Genomic DNA, 13,157 nt, shown 5'->3' with positions numbered 1-13,157 from the left:
GGCTCAGAGAAAGACAGACAAAACAATCTTCAATCATAAACATCTGAAATAGTATGAAAAAAACTGTACTACACATAACACTTTAGTTCTGTAAGCTTTCAAGTGTTAACAGTGAAAGTTTACACAAGTCAAAGTCAGTAATCTACAGAAATGTAGAACAAATTGAGACAGTGATTCATTTTAAAAACAAAATTCTAGTTTATAGTACTGTTACATTGTGGAAAAATAACCACATAACATTCAATTAACCGACTTAAAAGACCACATTTATACAATTACACGTACATTTAAATGTATGTTCACTGTTTAAGAAAACCACAAACTATAAGTTATAGGTGACATGCACACTTTGTTTCTTGGGATAAAAAATATACATCACACAGCTTCCTATGCAACTTGGATTGGCCATTGAAAGACGAAACAAACATTAAGACGCTAAATTACAGTTCAGATCAAGTCACAAACAAATGCAAAACAAAGGGAATTCCACATAATTTAAGGCTTTGCACGACATGGTCTAGTCAGTGTCAACACATATTAAAACGGGTTGATCAACAAAAACACAGCAAGGAAACTGAGCAGAGATACAGAAAGACAGAGCAATAAATTGGTAGAAAGAGCATATATTAATTCAATATTAATATTCAATATTTGCTCTTATATAAGAGCAAATATTGAAAGAAATAAAAGAAATACAGGGGAGGGTGGAGCAACAACCTCCCCTGTATTTCTTTTATTTCTTTCAATATTTTAGATGACGCTTGTGAAATTACTTTGGTGCTACAACAAAAGCTGGGAGCTTCTGAAACTCTGCGTTTTGGTGCCACTACGAACTATTATTGTGGAGGGTCACGCCCCGCAGCGTGTCTTGGGATGCCACATCCCACTCCTCACATCCAACTCTTCTTCCCTCTCAGTAAAAAAAAAAATCTTTTAGAGCACATCCGTGATCCAGCAGGAAGAAAACACAGAGAAGGCGCAATGACTTGCAGCATCGAGGGACTTGAGAAGTTTGACAGTCCTGGAAAAGGACGAGGTCTCCGCGTTACCAAAGCCTTTAAAACCGGAGAGCTCCTGTTTTCCTGCCCGGCGTACTCTTATGTGCTGTCAGTAAAAGAGAGAGGCTGCTACTGTGAATTCTGCTTCAGCAGGTAAATGGCCATTCCACAACTCTTTTTCTTTCTGTTGGCTACTTGATACAGTTCATAAAGAACTTCATCTCATTACATAAGATGTATTTGTCCCTGGATCTGAAAACCAGAGCTGCTAAGTAACGTTCAAGTACAGTACATTTACTCAGGTACTGTACCTAAGTAGAATTTTGGATTACTTTTACTTTAGTAGAGTATTTTCATTGTAAGTTACTTTTTATTTTTACTTCAATACAATTCAGAGGAAAATATTGGACTTACACTCTCCAAAATTTGTTACTAGTTACCATTTTAACAGATAAAGATTCCTTACACAAAATCCAATTAACTAACTTTGACCCTTATTTGTAGATATTTACCATAATTTTACTTTGCCTTTTTCAATTTTAAGAATTTGTATAATTAATCCAGACGAGAGTTTAAATTTATGTCCACTTTATGTGCAGAACCTTATCAACAGCATCAAATTCACTGCTATTGAAAATACCTGGTTTTCTTTAAGGAGAATCTCTACTTTTGTACATTTAAAAACATGTACATTTGTGCTTCAATTTAAGTAAAGACGTCCGGGTGGTACTTTCTTTTAATTCTTGCACTTTTCCTAAGTATTTAGTTTGTGTACTTCTGTCATCTCTTTTGAAAACCAGTTGGCTGGCCTACTATAGATCCCATTACCACATGGGTTTTTTGCTCTTCATAAAATCAATTTCATGTTTGTAGCTTATGTTTCTAATTGGTAGTTCATATAGTTAGTCTAGACAGTGTTATTTTGCACATTTTTACAAATTCTTTCTATACCCACCCTAAGAGTTTATGAGATTCTATTACCTGAGTATCACCACAATTACATAATACAATTACTTTCAGCTGTAGTTCTAGATGAGCGTATTGAGAGGATATAAATTGCAAATACTATCATATTGGTAATCTCTTTTGCAGAGGCATATATTTAAATCACTCTACGCAATCATAAACAAAGTCTACACTGATTTCAAAAACATGCACTGCACTACTAGTGTAACCATAGGTAATATTTTCTAACATGCAGGCCCACACATAGAAACAACCATACATGCACATATTCACACCTACAGGGAATTTAGAGTCATCAATAAACCTAACCTGCATGTTTTTTGGATTGTTGGGGGGAAACCCACACAAGCATGGGGACATCAAGCAAACTTTATACAGAAAGGGCCTAGCCAGCCGGTGAGTTTGAAACTAAGCCAATGAGTTGTCATGACAGCACTTACAACCTGTGTGCTGATTGGGATTTCTAGTCCAGATTTTCTATTAGTACTATTTTAAGCTGTGAGGGGATCCGATGGCTTAATGGTTGGAGCATCGGGTAAGATGCAGAAGGCTGTGGGATCAAATCCCACCCCTACCAGGTGCGGGGATACCAAGGGATACCTTTGTGCTGGGCCTGAGCCCTGATAAATTGGGTGGGTTGCGGCAGGAAGGGCATCCTGTGTAAAAAACAAAACAAAAAATAAACTCATGCCTAATCAACATGTGGAACACGTTATGTGGTGACCCCAGAAAGGCCAAGTTGAAAACTGTTGATGTTTTTTGACTATTTTAAGCTGTGATGCCAGGACTTAGTGATGTAAAAGCAGATTGTTCGAATTAAAAAATTCAAAATTTGAAACCTTTGCCCTTAACTACAGGATGAGGTGTCAGAAAGTCCACAACTTACCTTTAGCTCTAGTTGTAGTTGTGACCTCCCTTTTATCCTGAAGCAGCGAGGCTTACTCACATAACTGTAACTTTAGTCTTGCATAAAGATTGACCTTACTTAATATTAAATGTATGTATGGAAATTCAGCTTAAAGTTTAAAGTTTAAAAATCCCACATTTATGGGCCAATCTCTTCATAGTACAGTCACAGATTATTTGAGAGCACTACATTGCTTTGAGAATTGTTAAAAGTGACTATAATCCAACATTTCTGATACAACACGTTTTAACACATGACTATATTATTTGATGGAATGAATGAATAAAAAGATTAAGTCTCAGCTTTTTAAGATCATTCCATTTCAGTGTGCCAGAGAGGCAGCTGGTCCATCATAAGGTCATTTCTATTAATATCCCAGAATGTTTTAAAGCCCTTCATTGCTATCAGTTACGACAGGCCAGCAGCAACTGCTGCTTCTTGTCTCAGAGAAATGAAGTGGGATGTTTAAATGGGCACACACTACCTAGCATCTACAAACTGTATTTTGTGTAGATTTGTAATATATTCTGAAGGATCTTTGTTATGCAGATTGACATCTCATGAGTTTTAATGTCTGATATTTAATGTTTGTCATTTGTAGGAAAGAAGGCTTGGCAAGATGTGGGAAGTGCAAGAAAGCTTTCTACTGCAATGTAAAATGCCAGGTGGGAAACGTGTAGGGCAGTAACATGAACATGAGCAACACACACACACACACACACACACACACACACACACACACACACACACATATATATATATATATATATATATATATATATATATATATATATATATATATATACATATATATATATATGTATGTATATGTGTGTGTATATATATATATATAGCAGACAGCAAAACAAAATATTTTAACAATAATTGGATGGATTGTTATCAATTTTGGTAATGAGGAGGTCTCCAGAGGATGGAGGTACCAGTAGATCAGATGTCCTATGGATTCACAATAGCATACTTAGCCTTTGAAACCAGTGACATAATTCCCATCACTTTGCAAGCAATTCATTTTGTAAGCACAGTCACAGCTGACAAAGTACAAGTGATGTCTAATGTCTGACACTGTAGAGCTGACTGAAAGAGACAGTCAGATGTATTAAGATAGCAATGGAAGAGTGAAAGAACCCTTGTGTTTTAGCTAATTATATGTCATTTTCTCTGTAACTAATTTCAAGCCATTCTATACATTTTTATAATATTAATATAAGAATAATGTAGTTCATAGCCCGGTAGAAATTTTGGAGGGTTGCATCAGGAAAGGCATCTGGCGTAAAAACTGTGCCAAATTAACATGCTGACTAATGATACTGAATATATACTGATGCAATACTGAAGATAACGCAAACTGCAGTGGCTGTCCTGGAAAAAGTGACACTAAACAGAGTCATTATTTTACATATACTTGGCACTATAATGATCTGCGCAAATCGTTGCTTCAATGACTTGATCAGACAATGTGAAAGAGATTACTTGAAGTCACCCTCAGCAGATAATATCCATAGCTGTTTGGCAGGGACCTATTCATGACTACAACAGTGACTGCACATGGCTGACAGGAAACATGGAGCTGCAGGTGTCCTAATATGGGGCTGTATAAGTGCAAAGGTTAAAGGGTAGATGGCATTTACAGGTGTCACTGTGAATGCAAGTTTGTACACCCAAAGCAGGCACATAGTGTCAAGAAGATGACAAGGACAGAGGTTATCCAGCATCAGAATGATCTCAAACAGAACAAAAAAAAATGGTTAAAAGAGTTTATAAAGAACAACAAAACTGAAAGCTATTTTCCCTACACTGATTCCAAGATAACACTTTGGGAGTATTTCAAACAGTTAAGCAGCTGACAAGAACAATCTGGGAAGAAAGGCAAAACATCATCTTTGCCCAGGAGGAGCAAATCAGTCTTGAAAATAGCCAAAGATAAAAAAAAATAAAGGTTGGAATCTCACTAATGAAGGGTATAATGTTGTCATTTGCAGTTGGATTTTTCATTATAGTCTAATTAGTGAAACATTTTATTGATATTGACCTGGAATGCATTTGTTTCCTAATTATGTGTGTTTGTGTATAGAGAGGAGACTGGCCTATGCACAAACTGGAATGCTCAGCAATGACTGCATTCAGAGAGAACTGGTGCCCATCAGAGATGTCCCGTCTAGTTGCCCGGATCCTCGCAAAGAAGGTTGGTCAGTTACAAAATGTCTGTTTGCTTTTTCTCTGACACGTTCTTTTTTGACTGGAGTGATTTCTATAAACCATGTCTTATTTTCTTTAGAAAATGCAGAAAGAAAAATGTGCTTCTGAAAGAATCTTGCTAATAGGCGATATGCAATCACGTAAGTAGTTACAATTTAAACACACTGACCCAGTTTCAGTTGCTAATTAAAGACCAGCCTTATAAACCCACCAGCAAAGTGGCTGGGCAAATTCTGGATGAAGGGCTCAGTGACTCTGCATCTTCTCGCTTTAAAAAGCCCTCCTGATTCAGATTAGACTGAGGAAAACACTTATGCCTACAGCTATATATATATATCCTAAAGATGTGGTCGGAGTGGTCATAACATGCATAACTACTTGAAAAGCAGGCAGGCACCCCAGCCTCATAAATACACAGTGCTGACTATAATCTGCTACTTCACCTGTCCAGCTTGAAAAACAAGTTCAACCACACATGTTGTCAGTTTTCAGAATGTACTCTTTCAGAGTTAGGTCACATATACTATTGCTCATGGCTTTTATTTCCTTTGATAATAGAATTTCTGAGATTTTCTAAATCAAGTCAACACAATTATGAAACAATTACATTACTTCTTTGCAACTGGCATCCTTTAATGTGCAGTGTTAAGAAGAGTAAAATGATAAAAATGGTCATAGTTTCTGTGGTGTACTCGTGTTTCCGTGTGACTTGAGTCTGTCTCTATGTCTAGAAGCAGAGGTTCAACTTTCCTCTGAAATGCTGAGGCACTGTGAATGTCTAATGTGTGAGGATAAACCAAATATAGAGTTACAGCTCTGGGACAAGACACACAGAGGGTGACAGATTAAAGTATATGTGAATGATGTGGTCACAATGTGTTCCTGCCACGGCATAGTAAGAGTGGAAGGGGAGCTATTTATCTCTACAGTTAATACAATAGTTAGTCTTTAACAGTATGGAGCTGAAATTCCCTCTCTAAAGTAGGAACATACATTCGAGCAAGTGAATTTGATCTTCTGTCTATCTGTCTGTCTGATTGTCTCTCGGCTTTTTGGAGCTGCTCACAGATAATGGATCAGGTTCACACCATAATAGCAATTCCGTTTAATTTAAGTGAACATACATGTCACACTGTGTCTTTACCTCAAATGTAAAGATGTTGAGAATGAAAAGATGATTCCGACGCTCAGATGACAATCTGGTCTTAATGGCCCATATTTTTCCTAGTCCAAGTCTCTAGAGTAATCCATGTGCAGATAAGATTTCCTACTAATAGTTTTACCAAATATAAAATTTCACTAGGCTAAAAGTGTATATTCACATTAAGATAGCATGGTATACAGTGTTGCAGCTTTAGCTGGGCAAAAGTGTTTTTTATATTTTTTCTTTTGTAAAAACAACAATATTCTGACAAAGAGCATGATGTGCTTCTTATTGTTACAGATGTGGATGATGTAGATAATGAAATAAAAGAAATGCACGAGGGAGATATTGCTGGACTACATCGTTTTTACTCCAAACATTTGGAACTGCCTGACCACAAAGACCTGCTCACACTCTTCTCTCAGGTAAGAGAGAGAAGAACCAGCTATTTGCCTATAGCTAGTGAGAAAAATGGCTGTGCATTTTCTTCTGCTTCTGGCCATGATCAATTACTGTTTTTCACCCTCGCTGCCCTTTGGCCTCCATTCAACAGGTTGCCTGTAATGGCTTCACTATTGAGGATGATGAACTGTCTCACATGGGTACTGCAATCTACCCAGAGTAAGAAAGAAAATTAAACTCACATGCATTCATATGACCACACTGTAATGGTGTATGGGAGACGCTGATACAATGGACAGTCGTTGTGTATTTGTATAGTTTTTAAAATTTAATATTTAGAACAGTTTATGTCAAGAAATACATACTGGTAAATACTGGTAATAAATACTGGTAAAGCTCCGGCGTCTTCAGCTGCACCATGAAGAATCAGAAAAGTCGCTATCATAAATTAGAGCCCCCTCTGCAGTCACAGCAACCATGTAAATATTAAGTGGATATGTGTTGTGTCAACCCTATTAGCAATAAAAAGTATTGCATTTCTTACCACATTCATTGTTAGAAAGATAAAGTATTTTGATTTCTCTTGATGTTTCCTGTCTGTCTATCTCGGCTTACAGTGTGGCCCTAATAAACCACAGCTGTCTTCCCAGTGTCATTGTCACATATAATGGGACATCAGCTGAGGTTCGGGCAGTGCAGGACATGAAGCCTGGAGATGAGGTGAGGAAAGGGGACAGCTGTCTTCAGAGGGGGGTTGGGTCTTGTTCTTTTTTTGTGTGCGTGTGTGGAGCCTGCTTCCTGTGAGAAGGCAAAGTATGTGAGTCAGACTGTTGGCTGGTTAACTTCTTAAACTACACTGCCAGGGCAAAAATAAATCCACTACCTGGACCAACCAAGTCTTCAAATAAGTAAGCTCTTCTCATTAGATAATTAAAATGGCAGCTGGCAGCTGGCAACAAGTTATTTAACTCATGTGAATCGATCGATTTCTTTCATACATAATGGCACGGGCATAATTCAAGATGACAATGCAAAAAATGATCAGGCCGAAAGTGTGAAAGAGCGGTTTAAGAAACATGAGAAGTCATTTTCACACACGGATTTGCCACCTTAACACCACTGTGAATCTTTGGGATGTGCTGGAGGAGACTTTACACACTGGTCTGATTCTCCCATCGTTAATACACAGTCTGGGTGGAAATAAATGAATGAAATAAATGTTGTGACATTGCATGAGCTCATCAAAATGATGCCACGGCAAATGCATGGCGAAATCAAAGCTAAATAACATTAGAGCGTGTGACTTTGTTGGCAGGCAGTTTAGTAACAAACAGTGGAAATTGATGTCCAATTTCACTATTTAACAGCATCTATCTACACAAGCTCCAGATTTAATTTTATATATATAGAGAGAGAGAGACAGAGAAAGAGAGACAGAGAGAGAGCCAAATAAATAACTGAACTTTCAGACATTACTCTCTGCAGTTTTATGTCTTGAGACAGAGGTTGCAGTTCTGTACTCTTTTTAACACCTTTAAAACCATATAGTGTGGTTTTGAAGGGGGTTCATACAGCAGCTGGGTAAAGCTTATTATTTGAGGAATGTCAATTTTTATGCATTGTCATGTGCTTTGTGTTTTCTCACCTGTAGGTTCTCATCAGCTACATAGACCTCCTCTATCCTACAGATGACCGCAATAATAGGCTGAGAGAGTCCTACTATTTCACCTGTGACTGCCAGGAATGTAAAAGCAAGTCCAAAGTAAGATCACATAAAAAAGTGAAAGGGGGAAATAGTTTAGACATCAAACAGAAGCAACAACCAACTTACATTATAATTCATTCAAAATTTAGAAATTGCCCCTTATAGTTCCTGTCTTCACCTACAGGACAAGGCCAAGCTGAAAGTACGTAAGCGGAGTGACCCCATCGAACCAGAGGTCATCAGCAACATGATACGCTATGCCAGGAAAACCATCAGAGAACTCAAAGCTTTCAAACGCATTAAAAATATCCTTTGTATAAAAATCTTTCATGTTGTACAAATTATGTTTACATGGTGATTCTGAGAGGACAGAACTAACTCGGATGTTATTCTTTATCACCCAGCATGGAAAGCATCTGCATTTATGGTCAAATGCCCTGTCTGATATCTGTTCAACCCTATCATGCTTTGGTACCTTGACTCTGTCACACCCCCTAGTGAGTTGCTGGAGATGTGTGAACAGAGCCTGGAGGAGATGGGGGCGGTCTTCGAGGACTCCAATGTCTACATGCTCCATATGATGTACCAGGCCATGGGGGTGTGTATCCACATGCAAGATGCAAATGGCGCAATCAGATATGGCGAGAAGATCGTTAAACCTTACAGGTACTAAGAAAAAGTGAAACCTCAGTAGTACACAGCTTTCTTCACATTGCCCTCGTGCCTGATTACCTGCAGGTCAGACATTAAGGGCTGTAGGAATCTGAAGTGCAGGTTTTTCGTGTAATGTAATAGCCATTCAGTGGTTTTCTTTGGACAATGCATTATGGGAATTGTAGGTTCGTGTGAGTTTGGATTTGACCTATACCCAAAAAACTGGAACCTACTGGAATATGTGTGATATCTCATTTATATGAAATGATACTACTTTTTTAGTCAGCTTGCTGGGATCTAATCGGTTTTACAGAAGAGCAATTATTTGTGTGTGTGTTTGTGTTTGAGCAATGTAACTATGTATTATATTTTTACCATTCAGCCAGCTGTATCCTCCCTACTCGCTGAATGTGTCATCCATGTACCTGAAGCTGGGAAGACTGTACATGGGAGTAGACAGGCACTCAATGGGCATCAGCGCTTTTAAGAAGGTGACATTATCTACCAAGCTCTTAGATTAGACTCGTACCCAAACAAAGCATCTCTATAACAAATGAGAACCCTTTTAGTCGAAGTAATAATCTTCTTAAATATTAAATTAAATACAATACATACAATGAATATTACATACAAGAAGCCATTCAGTTACTGTCTAAATATAATTACCCTGAAATAAAAAGATTTAACTGTCTAACCATGGAAGTTACACATTTTAGTTACTAATGTGGTATGAAAGCATCTAGAAAATCATGGTCTTTAATTACTTGAATGCTCTGAACCATATTTGTTTGTATGTGTGTACAGGCATTGCCCATAATGGAGGTGGCTCATGGGAAGAATCACTACTACTTGAAAGAGCTGCGCAAAGAGATGGCAGAAAAATAAAACACAAAAGGAAGAAATTTACGGTACATGGTTGATTGCAATGGACTGAATACACTCTTTTTGATTATAAGCTTTAGCCATTTTATACGGACATTGCTGCTGAGGCAATGGTAAAGGAAAATTGTGCGCAAATATTTATTTTGGGATTAATCTTTGTTAGTTTTAGTATGCAGCAACTTAAATGTATTAAAGCTGGGATACTTTTGTCTAACCAATGATGTTACACTTTTGTGTGTATATGAAACTATTACATTGAGAAGTGTGTTTTTACAAAGTGGCCACAAGGTGTTATCGCGTATTGTAGGGAGTCACTGAAACTAACTCCCTATCAGCCAACCAGGGCCCTGCTCTTCGTAAGTGGATTAACAGGTTAGCTGGATAATGTTGATGAAAACTGATATGATCCCTAATTGGTTGGTTCTTCAAAGTCATGGTAAGCTTGTTTTTCTGGCAACAGATCCAGAGTCTCCAACCTACTTAGCAGGTTTATTCTCAGGTTTAGTCAGTATACACAGGATAACCTCTCAGATTTGAACAGTGATGAACAGGGACGTCTAACAAACTTGAATGCACTGTTCTTAACCGAGCAATCCTTTGAAAGTGAGTTGATGAAAATAAGGAGATGTGTGTTTACATATAATGTGGAGGGTGTTGCATGATACAAGAACTGAGTAACTGAATAACATGCTCCACAGCACACTCCACTCACCGGTAGCAGTCTGATGACATACCTGGCAAAAAGTATTCAATCATCAGAAGGCCACTTATTCTGTGTATATGTTACTAACTGGTGGGTTAACACAATTCAGAAAAATAAAATTATGTTGCATTTTAAATGCATTTACCTGCAATAAAGTCTCCACAGTCAATGATAGTTTATTGCTGGTGGTAATACACAGGCACCAGTTTGCAGAATATTGTTGTAACTTTACTTTCATCTGTTCCCAGGTTTTTACACTTCAAATGTGTTTACCAACATAATAACCTAATTCAACATTAAAAGAACCAGCATTATTCATTAGATCTTGGATCTCTTAAGCTGAATATGAAGAAAGAGGCACGTGTCTGCTGTACACACACACACACACACACAAACACTGTATTGACGGCTAAAAAGAACTGATTAAAAATTCTAAAAGAAAATTAATTTGTTGCCATGGTCTTAAAGAAAATAAGGCTTTATTGCATAATACGCAAGAACGGGAGCTTCAGACATTGTTTGGGGAGAGAAAAACAAAGGTTGGTTTCACTGAAAATGCATATACAAAACATATGTACACATACTTTGAAATGTGTGTTAGAGTTTTGCCCTAAAAAAAAAAAAAATAGAATGTTAGGGGAAAAATTAAATAGAAACAAATAGTGGAATGCCATGTGAGAAGATACTGCCACAAAGAGAACAGGAGTGCAACAAAACACTTATACATCAATAGAGCATAAAGCTTATACTTATCTGAGAATATATACATTAAAATATAAAAATGCATGCATAGTTTATTATGTTGCGGTATTTTTAGGGTACCAAGTCGAAAAAGGAAACTATATAAAACATTTTCTCACATGCCCATTATGTACAAAGATAGTTTGGACATGTCCGGCTTTGCATTACAAAACAGAAAAATAAAAAAGTATATTTAATGTAACATAAAAAGGAAGTTATTTTAATTTTAATAAACAGGATCAATGAACACAATCTATTGTTTTTGGATTGATTATAACAGACAGCTGACTTATTTGGAATAGACAGCATCACACTTAAACAATTTTCCTTCAAAAATAAACCAAGACATCAGTATTTTTCTATTTCCAAATCTTTACCTGTGGGTTAGGTAAATGATCTGAAAAGCTGCTCTTATAAGAACAAGCTAACTGTTAAATACTGATTTAAAGATTTCACCTTTGGAGGTACAAAAATTAATTTGGTTAACCAAACCCACTCAGGACCCTAAGTATCAGGCTGCTTCTTTTCATTTCATATTTCAATAAGGCACATTGATACAGTATAAGGACACAGTTTTCTGTGTAATCTGTATAAATTATTTCCAATTAATTGGACAAAAACTTTTTTAATGTTTTTAAGTAAGAAATGTGATAAGACAAATTTGATCTCAAGGACCTGTGATTCAAGAAATAACTCAAATATTTCAAATGTATGTAGCATAAATGAGTTACTATTAGAAATGTTTGAACGGAGGCAACTTCAGAAGGAAAATGGGAGTCTTTATGACATTCACAAAGAAGGCTTTCTGAATAATATGGTAATTAAGACAAGTCTAAATGATCAACATGCTTGTCAATGCTCTGTTGAACTGTAAATTCGACCACCATCTTGATAGAAATAAATTAAAACATTTGTTAAAAGTTGACGTAAATATTTGCTGCATTAAACAATACTCTGTTCAAATAAACTTTTTAGAACAGGGATTCAAAGAATACTTTTGTTTGGCAAACTCTTTCAGAGCACAGAGTACAGTAATAATACTGCTGCCACCTACTGTTCTTGCAGCATGGTGCCATTTCTAGCAATGGCTAAATAATTGAAGGAAAAATGTAGTAGGCAGGCAGCCAATCCACACTGTAAATGAAATTTGATTTCTGAAAATGTGTCTTGAGAAATGTCACAACACACACATAGACAGACATACATGTCATGTCTGTAGGTAAGACAAGCTGCCTATTCACCTGACCTGCATGGAGAAAATGCACTAACATGCACACTTCAAACAGAAAGGTCTAAGATTAAATCCCCAGAGAGAAAAACAATAAAATGTGAACACACTGATTAGGAAAACTTATCATCAATTATTCTACACAGACCTACAAAAATCCTTCCTCCCTTGAGGTGAGTTTGCAAATCTACAGATTTCAATAAACTGTAACATAGATAAACTGTAACATAGAAGCAACTTTCATGTTCAGTTTTCTATTGCTGCAAACTGATGCTCAGTTCTATCAGTCCTCATGATCACAAGTACCACTGTCTTCATCCTATTCTGCCACATCATGCAAAGTCAAAGGTCACAAGCCTGGGCTCAGATGAGGCGGGAGTTCTTGAGGAACTGGATGAGGACCTGGTAGACAAATTTGTACTGTGAGATGGTCTGAACCATTAGCATCCTCTGCTGCCTCAGCTCTGACAACATGGTGGGAACTTCTATTTGCTGAAAAGGAGGATAGAGGATAATTAAAAATCTGGTCAAAAATGGTTCCTGGATTTACCTTGGAGATAGATGAAAGTGTTTGTTTTGTGTTGCAAATGCAATGTGTCATTTTAAAATA

General features: G+C 37.0%; 2 protein-coding genes across 3 annotated transcripts in view; one reads left to right on the top strand and one right to left on the bottom strand.

Moving 5' to 3' along the window:
* Positions 1 to 887: 887 nt before the first annotated feature.
* Positions 888 to 11,209, top strand: LOC137102448 (N-lysine methyltransferase SMYD2-B-like). The gene is made up of 12 exons (XM_067481991.1): positions 888 to 1,151; positions 3,473 to 3,536; positions 4,964 to 5,074; positions 5,168 to 5,228; positions 6,533 to 6,657; positions 6,786 to 6,853; positions 7,252 to 7,354; positions 8,286 to 8,396; positions 8,524 to 8,644; positions 8,831 to 9,005; positions 9,376 to 9,484; positions 9,798 to 11,209. The coding sequence occupies exons 1-12, from the start codon at positions 982 to 984 to the stop codon at positions 9,876 to 9,878; spliced, it is 1,299 nt and encodes a 432-aa protein (XP_067338092.1). The 5' UTR covers positions 888 to 981; the 3' UTR covers positions 9,879 to 11,209.
* Positions 11,038 to 13,157, bottom strand: part of LOC137102447 (tyrosine-protein phosphatase non-receptor type 14-like) — a 33,772-nt gene continuing 31,652 nt past the window's right edge. For both annotated transcript variants that reach the window (XM_067481989.1, XM_067481990.1), the window contains exon 20: positions 11,038 to 13,039. In XM_067481989.1, coding sequence (XP_067338090.1) covers positions 12,911 to 13,039 — 129 coding nt within the window. In that variant the 3' untranslated portion in view covers positions 11,038 to 12,910. The remainder of the gene's footprint in view (positions 13,040 to 13,157) is intronic.

This window comes from Channa argus, chromosome 17, assembly GCF_033026475.1.
Source record: "Channa argus isolate prfri chromosome 17, Channa argus male v1.0, whole genome shotgun sequence".
NCBI lineage: Eukaryota > Metazoa > Chordata > Actinopteri > Anabantiformes > Channidae > Channa > Channa argus.
The sequence above is the reverse complement of the archived record's forward strand: the minus strand, read 5'-3'. Positions and strand labels throughout refer to the sequence as shown.

Coding starts and splice junctions, on each gene's coding strand:
- LOC137102448 (XM_067481991.1), top strand. CDS start 982: ATGACTTGCAGCATCGAGGGACTTGAGAAGTTTGACAGTCCTGGAAAA. Junction 5,229..6,532: donor AATAGGCGATATGCAATCAC/GTAAGTAGTTAC, acceptor TTATTGTTACAG/ATGTGGATGATGTAGATAAT. Junction 9,485..9,797: donor GCATCAGCGCTTTTAAGAAG/GTGACATTATCT, acceptor ATGTGTGTACAG/GCATTGCCCATAATGGAGGT.